This window comes from Magnolia sinica, chromosome 1, assembly GCF_029962835.1.
Source record: "Magnolia sinica isolate HGM2019 chromosome 1, MsV1, whole genome shotgun sequence".
NCBI lineage: Eukaryota > Viridiplantae > Streptophyta > Magnoliopsida > Magnoliales > Magnoliaceae > Magnolia > Magnolia sinica.
Window position 1 is genome coordinate 16299533 of NC_080573.1, and position 14530 is coordinate 16314062.

The following is a 14530-nucleotide window of genomic DNA, read 5'->3' on the forward strand; positions in this document are numbered from 1 at the left end:
GTGTACAACTCTCACAGGTGGGTGGAATCAGCAAACCTCTGTCCATGGTAAATGCGAAGGATGAGGAGGGGCAGTTTTGTCATCTTAGCAAAAAAACACTTATAAACTTCCACGTCAAAAGGCACTTGTATGGACGGACGGCGTGGATGGAGTTGATCCTTGGATCTGACTTGCTTTTGGATTCATAACCTAAAACGATATGAAAAAATGGATGTACGGCGTGGATCTAACCATACATGATGGTGGGCCCCACAGAGCTATACTTATCGTCTTAGCAGGGGCAGGGTGACTGACATTAATAGAGCTATTCAAGTAAAATATTTTTAAAAGGGCAATGGTACTATGAGGTGTCGAGATGTGTGGGCCCCACTGTGATGTGTGTCGAGCATCAAAACCGTGCATTTGATTGGTATCCTTTAATTTATGTGATATTTCAAAAATCATCCGTATGCGGAATTTAGTGGACCATACCATCTAAAACTATGTGAAGTATGGCTAAAATATATAAAACCACTTGATGGAGTCCACATGAGTTTTGGATGCAGCTGAAACTTGGTCTGACCCCTCATCCAATTGGAACACACACAATGGATGGTCTGGATTTGTGAAAAAACATCTCAGTGATCCCAATAAATGATTATGAATGTTTTAATGGGAGGGTAACTCCTCAACTTTTGTATGTGGTGTGGCCCACCCAAGCCATGGATTTACTTGATTTTAAATCTCGTGGCCCAGCATAGAATGGTTCATATGGATGATGATCTAGATTTACGACACACATCATGGTGGGGCCCCAAACAGCTCGACCTCGTGGGAAGTTCCCATGCGGTCGACCTCATAGTGCCATTTCCCTTTTTTAAAATAGAGTCATTTTACAATTTTACGTGAAAATCTCGATAAATTCGTGATAAATAACTTCGGGATTTTGAAAATATCGCATTGTTATCGCGATAATATCGTTTGATCAGTTTCCCGCGACAATAATCCGAAAGTTTGAAAATCTCGGGATACGTACGTGCAAGAAAAGCGTGGGTTTGACCAACTTCGGAACTCTAGCCCACGTGAGGGAGTGTTGGGTGAGACATTCCATTCCCTATCAGATTGGTTACTGGGCCAATCCAAGATGGGGCCCACGTTATTTTGAACCATTCATCTGATAGCACTGCTTTAACTAGTGCCTCTAAATGGACGGTCAAAAACAGAAAAAAGGCCAGCATACAAGTCCAATACTCAATATCAAAAGGCTAGGATTGTACCATTGGTGTGATATTTGTAATACCTTGGCCCACCAGATTAACGTTCCTGATCATCCAAGATGAAGTTATGTGGGCCCCACTCATGGATGTGGGAAATCAAAACGACCACCGTATTAAAGCCTCCTCCAAGGTCGAGAGTAGATCAGAAATGGACGAAGCAGCCCAAGAGATGCAATCTCAGGCCCAGGTCTGGAAACACGTCTACGCTTTTACCGAATCACACACTCTCCGGTGCGCTGTCGAGCTGGGGATCGCCGATATCATCGACGGCCATGGCCGTCCGATCACCGTCCCCCAATTGGCGGCCCGGATTCCGGTCCCATGCACCGTCGATCGCTTGCAGCGACTAATGCGTTTCTTGGTAGGGATGGGAGTTTTCCGATATGGTGAGATCGACGCCGGCAGCGAGCAGACGTTTGGACTAACTCCGGTATCGGAATTCCTCGTGAGAGGAACTGAGAAAAGCTTGGTGGCGATGGTTATGGTGGGGTTTGATGTCTTGATGGTCCCATGGCATCATATGATCGGATGCTTGGAGGAGAATGCATGTGCGGTTTTCGAGAGCGTGTTTGGATCGAAGTTCTGGGAGTATGCAGGGGAGGAGGTGGAGTTCGGCCGGCGGTTGAATGAGGTGATGGCCTGTGATACCAGATCGACGATGAAGGCCGTCGTTAAACAATGCAGGGGAGTGTTTGAAGGTGTGGGTTCGATCGTGGACGTTGGTGGAGGGATTGGAGCTGCTGCTCGAGCTTTAGCGGAGGAATTTCCGGGTATGAAGTGCACCGTGTTCGATCACCCCCACGTCATTGAATCTTCGATGGAGTGGCCTGGTGTGGATTGGATTGGCGGCGACATGTTTGAATTTATTCCTCCTGCGGATGCTCTTCTTTTGAAGGTGGGAAGACATGAGTGGGCAAAATCTAGGGTGTTCGTAAGGAGGCTGAACTGTGTTTGGTCTGTGGTCCGAATGTTAGGCTGGTATGGTCATCAGGTGGGGCAGTTAGAGCTGGGCATCGAGTTGAGTCGGACCGAGTTAGGGCTGACCCGACTCGATCTGGTTTTGAAATAGACGTGACCTGAACTTGACTTGATACCGAGTCCAGCATACCTGACCCGATCCGAGTCTGGGTCTGGCCTGGACTAATCCAGACCGAATCCGACCCAGTCACAAGTACTGAGTTGGGTTGGGTGCGGCGGGTATCTGCAGGCTGAAATCACAACTCAAAACCTACGTGCATCTGCCAGAATTGCAGCCTCTTCATCAGCTACACCATATCTCATATCTGAAATATCAAATCTAGGTTATATATATATATAGACACACACATGAATGAGTCGGGTTTCAAATAGAGTCGAGTCAATACCAAATTGGATTTCAGGTCGAGTCGAGTCGAGTTATTGGGTGACTCGAACTCGACTTGGTTTGAGTTCTGATGGGACAAAGTTTACTCGGTTCTGATTGACTCACCCGCTCTCAGTTCGATTGAGTTGGGTCTGAATGAGTCAGACGAGTCAAGTTTGCTGAGTCGAGACATCCTGTGCCCAGCTCTAGGTACGTGAGTAGGAATGGACAGCTAAACCAATACTCTATGTGCAGACACGGTCCACCTGGGTCATTGAAATGGCCTGATTTTCATCCATGGAAAATGCAAAATGAGGCCCAGCTGGTGAATAGCTGGAATCTCACACAAGTGGCACGTTAGCACGTGAGGAGAGAAACTTTAGAATTTTATGATGCTGAGTTGGGTTGGGTAGGGGACCATCCGGTGGGGCCCACAGATGGTGGGCCATGTACAAAAGTTTCGCTGGCCTGATCATTTGACTTGCCTAATTTTTGGGCCAAGGAGCAGACAACATGAGGCCCCAGCAAGTGAATGGCTGGGATTTGCACACGTGGCATGTGGGAGAGATCACCATCAGATAGGCCCCCCACCGATAGTGGGCCGTGAATAAAATTTTCCCCATTGAAATGTTTCTACATTTTACACTCCTGATTGTTGTGCCACTGAACAGACTGTGCCCCAGCTGGTGAATGATCAGATGGGTATGTGGTTTGCTGATCGATGATGGATGTGGGGCCCACTGGTTGATTATCCAATTGCCTCACTTATATGGTAGCTGCTTGTTCTCTTGTGTTGCAGTGGATCTTGCATAATCATGGAGACGAAGAGTGCCTGATGATTCTCAACAGGTGCAAGGAAGCAATGCCTGAAAATGGAGGGAAGCTTATTATCGTGGACACCGTTATCGACGACAGTGATGATGCAACCGATGAATTTAGCAGTGCCAAGCTTGCTCTGGATCTGGAGATGATGTTGCTGTTCAAGGGGAAAGAAAGAACCAAAGAGGAATGGCAGAGGCTTCTGGGCGATGCCGGCTTTAGCCAATGCACAATAACGCCAATCCAGACGTCCATTCACGCACTGATTGAGGCTCATCTGTAATGACATTTGATATCTTCATCATCATCATTGCCTTGTCGTCGGGTGCTTCTTTTGTAGGGGACCATCATCCATTAATGATTCATGTCTACCCATGGTCATGTAAAACCACAATGGTCCACCAAACCCAGGGCTGGTGATCTGATGATCCACATGATCAGCTATTTAAGAGGGACTTACACAGTTTCTGTGATTCCCTTAAAGTCTTTATTTGAAATGAATGTAAGACCCACATGGTTGCTATTTAGGAGGGAGTAACAGTTTGTGTGATTTCCTTTAAAGTCTGACTTGAAATGAATGTGTAATAACTGCAGTTACTGCTCGTGATTCAAACAGTTTGTGTGTGCATTATCACATTCTACAAACAAGAACCTAAGGGTGTGTTTGGCCGGGCGCTGGAGGGTTATTGCAGGCCATCCAATCCTGTCTGCTGTTTGGGATGGCGTATTTCATCGGCCGCACCCTCGTAAACACCGCCCGTCTCATAGACGGATTCGGCAAACGTGGGATGTAAGTTTTCACTGCTTTGTGAGGGTTATTGCGGGCCATCCAATCCCGTCTGCTGTTTGGGATGGCGTATTTCATCGGCCGCACCCTCGTAAACACCGCCCGTCTCATAGACGGATTTGGCAAACGTGGGATGTAAGTTTTCACTGCTATGTGGGGCCCACCAAGATATCAATGAGATATCCACTCCCTCCATCATTTTCACCAGCCTACGTTAAGCCATGAATCTGTTTTGAGGCAGATATAAACAGTGAGTGGGGCACACCACAAGAAGCAATGGAGATGCAAACCCATGGGACTTGCCATTTGTGACAGTCCAAACACGCTGCTGTATATCCCATTGGCTATTGCAAACCCATGGGATCAACTGACAAACACTGACACATCACCATCATTACCTTAAAATTGATCCCATCCCTCCTAATCCCATGGGTTTCGCCTGGCCAAACATGCCCTAAGGGTGGATGTGTTTGGATGCACCATGGAATGGAAATTGAAAATTTACCACCTCGAGCACTTAACTCTCAACAGGAACAGGGTGTGTGTTTTGGATGTACCATATTGAATTAAAATTCCAATAATGCCACAAACAATCAAATTGTGTGAGACTCAAAACAAACACAACTACAATTTTGGTTGTGCATCCAAACACGCAACCACAAAAATGACTTGGTCTATACGCGGGTTTGTTCAAATCCTTGAGATTAAAATACATAAAGAATGGTTGAGATATTACATCTGCCAATGGAAATGATAAAAAACAACAGAAAATGTGTTTTCATACATTGACTAACACTGCACTGGGTTCAAGCGTTCTTGAACAGGTTTTTAGCTGTCCATCAGTCGCCTCCCATCATCATCTCATATGGTGGCCAGCACCGACCATATGCCTTCTCTCCTTTCTTTGGAGCACACGCAGGTTCGGTGACTTCGGCTTCGTTGTCTCCTTGCATGACCTGCCCATTTTTCAGGCACCATCAACAAACAGTCTAGGCCAGCTCTTCTACATACTATGAACATGTGTATTTAGTGACATCGAAGCTGTCCATCAGGTGGGGGCCTTTCGATCTGTATGGCCCACATGATCGACAGCTACCATCTTGCAAGTTTCTGCCACATTAGCACTACAAGTGCTGGGGTTACCTAAGCAAAATATATGAACATGTGCCACCAAAATAACATGCATTTTTGGGAGTAAAATGACATGCTTTAGTGCCAAAATATAGCTGATGGGAACGGGATTTAAGATTGCTCACTTCTGTGGAAGGAAGGGATTGGCGAAGCTGGGAAGGGGTAGTGCATGGGGCACCATTGTTCGCCTCATCTGCTTTACTGCCTTCTCTTCCTCCATCTGCAAAAGGGGATGATCTTGTTGTTTATTTCACTGAGAATGACAGGAATAATGTATAAAAGAGGAGGGATCTGTAGAAACCTAAGGACATGTTTGGCCGGGCGCTGGATATGGTATCAAGAGGTAATAGGAGGTTATTGCGGGCCATCCAATCTCGTCTGCTGTTTGGGATGGTGGGATGTATTTCATCCGCTGCGCCCTCGTAAACACCGCCCGTCTCATAGACGGATTCGGCAAATGTGGGATGCAAGTTTTCACTGCTATGTAGGGCCCACCTAGATATCAATGAGATATCACTCCCTCCATTATTTTCACCGGCCTACATTCAGCCATGAACTGTTTTGAGGCAGATATAAAACAGTGAGTTACACCACAAGAAGCAGTGGAGAGCAAACCCATGGGACTTGCCATTTGTGACGGTCCAAACACGCTGCTGTATATCCTATTGGCTATTGCAAACCCATGGGATCAACTGACAAACACTGACATCACCATCATTACCTTAAAATTGATCCCATCCCTCCTAATCCCATGGGTCTCGCCTGGCCAAACACGCCCTAACATAACATAGCTATCTATGTCTACATATCCTATATACCTCTAACATAGGGAAATAAAAAGAAAACCCCAACCAATTCAATCAAATTCAGATTCCAAAAATAATAATAAATAAATAAGAAAACCCGAAGCAATTCATTGTTGTCCATCATCATCATCATGCTTGCTTACCTTTTGTGCAGCTTCATGCTCTTCTCTGTACCTCTTGTACATTGTTTCTTTCTCCTTTATCTGCATTGCCGAATATGCATTATAGAAAACCACAAGTCAGTAACAAACAACTTTTCAGTATTCTAACATTTATAAACAGTCTTAAAGGTGAATATTCCATATCAATATATATACAGAGATAAATGTAGACATCTCTCGCTATCTACCTCATATAGATCTATATGTTGGATGTAATACATACATAACCACAGCCATTTTACAGTAATTCAGATATCTATAAAGATAGGAAACTGACATTCATAAACTTAAAAGGAAAATATTTAGTGGAAACTGATATATACGAGCACCCCCCTCTATCAATTTGCAACCATATATACACTGAAACAAGTAGAAAAATAAACTAACATAAACCTTCACCCACGCATGCAAAGACTCTGACATACACACTGAAACAAGTGGAAACCAATGGACCAATAGACCAAAAAAAAAAAGCGCTCAACCATGAAATGCAATGACACCAATATACACACTGAAACAAGTTAGAAACATAGAATACGCATTCAATACACTTGCCTTTTTATCGAAATCTGCCCTATCAACAGCCCGATGGTCCACGTGGAGTGCAAACTCCTGTACCTGTGTGAGTGGTTTCCTCACCTTCTCAGGAACTGGAAGTGGGTCCCTGAAACACATAAATGACCATCAGTTTTTCTGCTTCAAAGGGGATGGAAGAGTTTGTAAGCCACATGAGCAATCAGCTTCATCAAAACTTACTCTTTCAGGACAGGTTGTGCTCTGAAGGTTCTCATTTGTGCCTCCTCTTTCTCCAACCTCTCTCTTTCTTCCATTTTCCTCTGCATCTCCTCTTCATGCCTCACCAAGCTCTCCAATTGGAAAGCTTCCGGTCTCGTGCATTCTTTTGGCTCTGGTTTGGGTGGTACCTGAATGAGATGATCACAACATATTAACACATTCTAATCTACTAATCTTTTGATTACAAAGAATCTAAGGGCGTGTTTGGTTGGATACAAGGAATCAAAGGGGAAAATATAGAGAGAAAAAAAAAAAAAAAACAATATTAATGATTATTTTCATTAGTTATATATGCTGGGTAGCAAAGTCACCTAATTTCTTGTGGCAAAGAATTTCCTGACTAGGGATAAGTGTAATGATTACTTTGTGTTCCACAATTTCCAAACAGCCCAACCGTCTTATACTCAGTGGAAAACAATTACATTTCCGCAAGGATTCCTTGAAAACGGGATTCCATATTTAGGCCCTGTCTGGATAGCAAGTAGAATCCATTCATTATATTCATTAGACAACAGTTCAGCCAGTTTCTTATGCCAAAGAATCCTAAGTGTAATGGTTATTTTTTGTAATCCACAATTTCCAAACAGCCCAACAGTCTATTCAATAGAAAATAATTTCATTTCCGCATGGATTCCTTGTATCCCAGACACACCCAATTCCTTGTATCCCAGAATCCATTCATTATATTCATTAGACAACAGTTCAGCCAGTTTCTTATGCCAAAGAATCCTAAGTGTAATGGTTATTTTGTGTAATCCACAATTTCCAAACAGCCCAACAGTCTATTCAGTAGAAAATAATTTCATTTCTGCATGGATTCCTTGTATCCCAGACACACCCAATTCCAGACATGCCCCAGTGATGTTTGAAGATAAAAAGCTTGTTTACCACAGGGTAGTCAGTGGTATATGGATATGGTTTAGCCTTCGGAACCCTCGCCCTCTCCTCCTCCAACTGTTTTCTCACTATTTCTTCTATGAACTTCCTCTCTGGATAGCAAGTAGAATCCATTCATTATATTCATTAGACAACAGTTCAGCCAGTTTCTTATGCCAAAGAATCCTAAGTGTAATGGTTATTTTTTGTAATCCACAATTTCCAAACAGCCCAACAGTCTATTCAATAGAAAATAATTTCATTTCCGCATGGATTCCTTGTATCCCAGACACACCCAATTCCTTGTATCCCAGAATCCATTCATTAATATGGTTTAGCCTTCGGAACCCTCGCCCTCTCCTCCTCCAACTGTTTTCTCACTATTTCTTCTATGAACTTCCTCTCTGGATAGCAAGTAGAATCCATTCATTATATTCATTAGACAACAGTTCAGCCAGTTTCTTATGCCAAAGAATCCTAAGTGTAATGGTTATTTTTTGTAATCCACAATTTCCAAACAGCCCAACAGTCTATTCAATAGAAAATAATTTCATTTCCGCATGGATTCCTTGTATCCCAGACACACCCAATTCCTTGTATCCCAGAATCCATTCATTATATTCATTAGACAACAGTTCAGCCAGTTTCTTATGCCAAAGAATCCTAAGTGTAATGGTTATTTTGTGTAATTCACAATTTCCAAACAGCCCAACAGTCTATTCAGTAGAAAATAATTTCATTTCCGCATGGATTCCTTGTATCCCAGACACACCCAATTCCAGACATGCCCCAGTGATGTTTGATGATAAAAAGCTTGTTTACCACAGGGTAGTCGGTGGTATATGGATATGGTTTAGCCTTCGGAACCCTCGCCCTCTCCTCCTCCAACTGTTTTCTCACTATTTCTTCTATGAACTTCCTCTCTTTCTCCTGTCCTCGCTCCTACATCAAGGAACAAAGCACGGTTAAATGAATTCATTTGGGAGCTCCTTTTGGGAATTGAAAAGGTAAAAAGTAAATGGAGGGTGGGCTCTTGAAATGAGCTCCCTAATTTGATTGAAGGGTGCAATTCAAAAGCCTAGATAGGCCCTTGAACGAGCTCCCTAATCTGATTGAAACTAAAGGCAAATACCAAAGACTCACTTGTACAAGTCCGTTACTAAAATTAGAAGGAATAAGAAATGTTTAGTGTTTTAACCTCTGTGTGGAGATGGAAGGGATTAGGTGTTGTGATTCTGGGGATTTGTTGCTGCTCATGATGATGAGGTTCTGAGTGCAACGAAAGCTGGAGAATAAAGGAGAACATCACACATAAGTAAATCATCAATAGTCTTTGATTTAGCTAAATTGCAGTGAAAGCCATCCTTCTTCCATTCACATACCTTGTCAAAAAGATCAGCCACTGTTGTTGGTGGTGGTGGCATCCTTTCATCAGTTGCAAAATGAAATTCCTGAGGTATGGTCAGTTGACGTTTCGTATTGCAAAATACTCCAAGGTCTCCTCTGCTCTCAAAAATCTACATGAAGTTTTATTTGAACAATAAGCTGACAAGCATTCTGTAGAGTAAGATTGTTCATTTTATGTAAAGAAAAATATCAAGCTAGCACAACCAATCTGTACATTTTGCAGAAATCTACACGCCATCAATTGGGCACATACCAACAGTCATCACCCAAACTCCCCATTTGGATGAACGGGATGTGACCATTATCAGACAGGTGTTTTCATATGGCCCATTCACAGTAGGGCCAGATGAAGTCAAACCAACAACCAACATTCAATGGCCCATTACGAGCAATGTGCACCGAGATTAAGTGCTCGATAACCAACTTGGCTTATCGGATTTTTTCCTGTATACAGGGGTATATAAGATGGTGAACTAGTTATGGTCTCTGATTCTGACCTTTTTGTTGAGTGGCCTAGCCTTGAATTTAGGCATCTTCTCAAGTTCCTCCAACTCCAGTTCTTGAGAAGTTTTAATCCTATAATAATAATTTTGTTAGTAATCAACTATGTATGATTTATAACACACAAAAGGTGGCAGCAACATACAAAAAGTGCCAATTTAAGAATGCTTACTTTGGTGGACGTGCCCGTAGCAATGTTTCAAGTCGTGGTGGCTTAGGTTCTGTAAGCTTATGGAGTTTGCCTTGATTCTGTCTCAAACAAATACCATTTTTCCTAGCGAAGGTCACGACATACTCTTCAAGTGGGAAAAAAATTAAGAGAACAACAATAGAAGATTATCTTACATGGCATGAAGAATCTGTAGAGGATAACTCTGATGGAGTTCCAGCATGCTGATTAGCTCTCTCCATTGTCTTTAAGTGGAACTCCTGACCAAAGAAACATCATTTTAGAGCAGTCAGCTACATCTAACCTTTGTCTACATAGATCCCCCATGTGATTGACCTTCGAAACTCGAATTTACCTGAAATTCAGGTGGCTGGGGAGTACTCCTTGGCAGTGCAGGCAATGAAGGAGCTTCCAGGATCTAAAATGGGGAAAGAAGGTCATGTGAACAATTGAGAATACTTGGGTAATAAATTATATACAGTTTCAGCCTCAACATTCACACTGCAAACAGGTATGGTGATTGGGACCATACATCATTTTGAGAATTAACCACCCCCATCCCTTCTAGAGGCCCACTACCCACAGTCCAATCAAGCTCATGGAACATGGATCACCCCCCTTTTAGAGGCCCACCAAGAACGCAAGATGGCTACCACAGGCCAATCAGCTTTTTTTTATATGGATCATCCGATGTGGTGGCACAACCCACCAAACCAATGGTTGGAATGTAGAGTTGTCTTGACGTGTGTGTGCCATGGTAACGTTCCTCATTATCCTAACATAACAACGGACCTTCTTGTTTAGTGGTCGAGCTTTGAACTTCGGAATATTTGCCAGCATCTCTTCCTCCAGCTCGGCGGTGCTCTTCACCTTGAAAGACCGTACACGGTTTGCAGTTTCGAATTCCGGTTCTATGGGGTGCGTTAACGTAAGTTTCTGTCTCCTTTGGATGATTGAAGAAGCGTCATCCTGAGAGAACAATGTGCCAACACAAAACCTATCATATTTGGAACTAAATGAATGAAGAAAAGTGCTGAGAGGAGGGAGTTTTGTAATATTACATGTGAAAGAGATCTGTTAGATGACAGGTCCATCTCTCTTGGCCTTGACTGGAATTTCTTCACCATTTCCGCCATCGAAACGAATGGGACTACCTGTTCACGAACATAAACCTGCAATATTTGAATTTTGGATCAGTAACTCAACTTGGGATATGATGTGAAATTTCAAGTATCTCAATCCTTTTTGTTTTTCTTTTCTTTGAAATAGTACACACTAGAATAAGTTTTTGCAAATCAGATGAGGCATCACAAACCTTTCTTCGTGAGACGTCGTTTTTTTCATCTTTGCCTTTAACAATGGATGCAGATAAGCTGTTGTTGTTGCTTAAACCCGGTTTGGATTTGTGGGGGAAAATCCTATTCTTGACATCAAGTATCTGTAAAATTGTGATATTACACATAAAAAACATGAAGAAAATTGAAATCTTTTAGGAAAAAAGAAGATAATGTTGCAACAATCACCTGTCTGGATCTACCCCCTTCCAGCTTTTGTCTCTTAATTGCCTGATTTTCCTGAGCAAAATCTACACCCGCTGTATTCTTTGGACCAATACTTCTGGGGCACCTAACCATGGGGTTGGAAAAGTATATTACAAATGCGTGCACGAAAATCATAATTAGTTAGGTAATGCTCAAATTAGATTATACACATACCTCCTCACACTGGTTGGTTTTATGCTTTTATCTCCCAAACTCGGTGTCTGATTTTTTGGCTTTAGAGCCGATGGGTTTCTAATGGCGCTGGCTATTTTCTTAGCGGTCTGGTTCTTTGAACTGGGAGGTGGTCTTGGTGCTCCTTTTGAAGAAATCTTCTGTGCTTTTGGCGTGCAAGCTTCGGTGTCTGCCGCTGAAACAAATTGAAAGACTTTGAATTTGGATGGACTATTTGGAAATAGCTATTAAAATAATAATAATAATAATAATAAAGCAAAGAAAGGAATCATATGAGATAGAAGATATCTATTCCAACCTTGTACAATTGTAGCCAGTCTTGCTGAAGAGGTTTCATCACTCGGTTTTACAGACTCCACGAAAGAAGGATTTTCAGCCGAAATGCTTTCCTGCGCATTCTTACTACTTTCACAAGGCTTTGCATTAGCAGAAATCTGAATCAAGGGACTCTTCATATCTTTATCTTGCTTCTGATGATGGGTTCCTTCCGTTCGTGTGACCTCCTTATTAGAATCTTCCTGCTCGGCAAGATTCCTGGATATATACAGATGAGTGAGAAGGAAGGAAATGGATCGAAGCATTCTTCTTTTTTTTAACAAACTGCAGTGGACCCAACCTGGTATCCTGTCCCGGTGCCGCCGAACTCGCATCATGCATCATATTACTGCATGTAGTTGCTTCTGGGTCCGTTCCCGCTGCCTGTCATGATATAACCACCAAAAATCCCCCATTCTTATGTTACAAAAAGAAAAATTAAAAACATACAATCAAAGAACAAAAAATCCAATTTGATTATATCATGAGAGAAGAAGACGGTGGTGGAAATTTTATACCTTGTGAATTTGTTCTGCGTCACTGAAATCACAGAGCACATCGAGCTTCACAGATCGGCCTGTCTTGATTCTCGGCATGAAAGCTGCGTCAATACAAACCAAGAAAGGGTTCAAACCCCATAACACTTTTTTCTTGAACCCTAATAAAACCCCCCAAATACCCCAATTTTCTATCATTATCATGAAAAGGAAATCCTAATAAACACCCAAACAGGCCTAACAAAAACCCTAATAAGTAGAAGAAAGAAAACATAAATCAACCCCCTAAAACAGTAATTTGATCTAATCAAGAAAATTCGTGATTTTAAGAAAAGAAATCGAATGGAGAAAACTAGGAGAAATCTCAAAGCCATAATTCAAGAAACATTTAGGTAATCCTACATCCGGAGAAAGAAACCAAACTATTTAGCACAAAAAATCGAAAATGTCTGTCGGAAAGTGCAGAATGTAACTGAAATCATGCATGCTGGCCTGATGAGATCGTTTCAAGAGAAAATAAAAATAAAAACAAGGGGTGGCGATGTTACATACGGGATGGAGCATGGCTGAGAGCCGTGTCGAACCATCGTTCGGCCATCTTCATCTCCTCTTCAGTCTCGTCCTTGATGAAATCGAAGAATCGAGGGGCGGAGAATTCATATGTCTCATCGATCTGTAACGCATGATCGAGGGCCCCTGTCGTTCCCTTGGATGAATCCACGGCCATCATCTCTCTGTTCTCAGAAGAGATCAGATCGTTGTGCAAGAAACGGCAGAGAGAGAGAGAGAGAGAGAGAGAGAGAGAGAGAGAGAGAGAGTCGGGAAGAAAAAAAATCTGTGTTTGGGAAAAAAAGCATAAATGGAAATGAAGACGCTCTTTTGATTCGTTTTAATACCGTAGTCATAACGTTAGCATTCCAACGGTCGAAATTTTTACGAGGAACGGTACGGAGATTCGCGCGAGTAAATATTGAAGAGGTGAATCGCAGTACACATTATAATATGGCACACGTACGAAATCCTTGTCATCCATCAAGTGAATCCGCATACTCTGGCCAAGTAACTAAACAAATTATCTGTAATTCTTTGTTTAGAATAAACACATAGAAACAAAATCATCGACGGATAATATTACACACACGTGTGCTATCCATCACCAGCCCGAATTTCTCTGAAATGAAATTTCAGGAAAAGACCCGTCTTTTATATGAACTGGATCATTTTCAAGTGTTCTATGATGGCACGTGAGATGCGATTCGCGTATTCTATGTCTACTCGCTCGCATTTCTTTGGTATTTCTAAAAATTTAAACCCGCCCCAACGAAAGAACACTCCGCGAGATAGTGTGAGCAAGCGACAACCCGGCTGCCTGTCCCAACGGCTCTTCGATGCTTCCTCGTCCACACGTGTAAGAGTTCCAGACCGCACATCTGGTGGACTCGCCATGGGGGGTGCCTGTCTAGGATCCGGGTGCATCTGGATGTCCAGATATTCCAGTCCATTTACTTGGTCGCCATGGGTTGGGTGACCGTTGGTCCGATGGGCCCCACCTGGAGTGGTCCGATCAGCAACCTATAGATAGATAGCTATTATCCCAGCATGGCCATTTTTTGGACTTCTCAGATGTTAAAATCTCGAAGGTCTCTTTTTTTCCTGGCCATTGATTGGATAGTTCATCATCATTGATATTGATCGGATGGCTCAGATTATAAAATGATTGTGAGAATGTACAGCGATCAAAGGTGGGTCCATATGATGGACAGTCCAAATTGATGATCAAACCTTTTATAATATGATCATTAAAAACCGTCCATTTTATTGGTCGTTGGTTTAATGGATAGGAGTATCCTCCAATCAAAGTGATCTGGTAGATCCATACAAAATCGAGGTGGAACCCAAATGGACAGCCTAGATCAACGGATTTTTAGTCACAGT

At 42.5% G+C, this 14530-nt stretch overlaps 2 protein-coding genes across 2 annotated transcripts; one reads left to right on the plus strand and one right to left on the minus strand.

Annotated features, from left to right (window-relative positions):
* Nucleotides 1–1381: 1381 nt before the first annotated feature.
* Nucleotides 1382–4010, plus strand: LOC131241129 ((RS)-norcoclaurine 6-O-methyltransferase-like). The gene is made up of 2 exons (XM_058239807.1): nucleotides 1382–2151; nucleotides 3398–4010. The coding sequence occupies exons 1-2, from the start codon at nucleotides 1405–1407 to the stop codon at nucleotides 3698–3700; spliced, it is 1050 nt and encodes a 349-aa protein (XP_058095790.1). The 5' UTR covers nucleotides 1382–1404; the 3' UTR covers nucleotides 3701–4010.
* An 816-nt stretch (nucleotides 4011–4826) lies between these two features.
* LOC131241137 (protein TPX2) lies at nucleotides 4827–13436 on the minus strand. Its single transcript, XM_058239819.1, has 21 exons — nucleotides 13148–13436; nucleotides 12617–12699; nucleotides 12400–12482; nucleotides 12082–12317; nucleotides 11766–11958; nucleotides 11574–11676; nucleotides 11366–11488; nucleotides 11112–11222; nucleotides 10843–11019; nucleotides 10406–10468; nucleotides 10227–10310; nucleotides 10054–10130; nucleotides 9878–9956; nucleotides 9356–9490; nucleotides 9172–9258; nucleotides 8796–8915; nucleotides 7059–7225; nucleotides 6858–6966; nucleotides 6285–6344; nucleotides 5461–5555; nucleotides 4827–5160 (listed from the first exon to the last, which is right to left on the minus strand). Exons 1-21 carry the CDS (start codon nucleotides 13323–13325, stop codon nucleotides 5061–5063), a joined length of 2463 nt encoding a protein of 820 aa, XP_058095802.1. The 5' UTR covers nucleotides 13326–13436; the 3' UTR covers nucleotides 4827–5060.
* Between the last annotated feature and the right edge of the window lie 1094 nt (nucleotides 13437–14530).

Bases quoted from the DNA above. Each gene is read 5' to 3' on its own strand.
- LOC131241129 (XM_058239807.1), top strand. From the start codon at position 1,405: ATGGACGAAGCAGCCCAAGAGATGCAATCTCAGGCCCAGGTCTGGAAA. The intron at 2,152-3,397 runs GTGGGAAGACAT...CTTGTGTTGCAG, and splicing joins CGGATGCTCTTCTTTTGAAG to TGGATCTTGCATAATCATGG.
- LOC131241137 (XM_058239819.1), bottom strand. From the start codon at position 13,325: ATGATGGCCGTGGATTCATCCAAGGGAACGACAGGGGCCCTCGATCAT. The intron at 6,967-7,058 runs GTAAGTTTTGAT...TATGTGTTTCAG, and splicing joins GCACAACCTGTCCTGAAAGA to GGACCCACTTCCAGTTCCTG. The intron at 5,161-5,460 runs GTGAGCAATCTT...AAAAATGGGCAG, and splicing joins AATCCCTTCCTTCCACAGAA to GTCATGCAAGGAGACAACGA.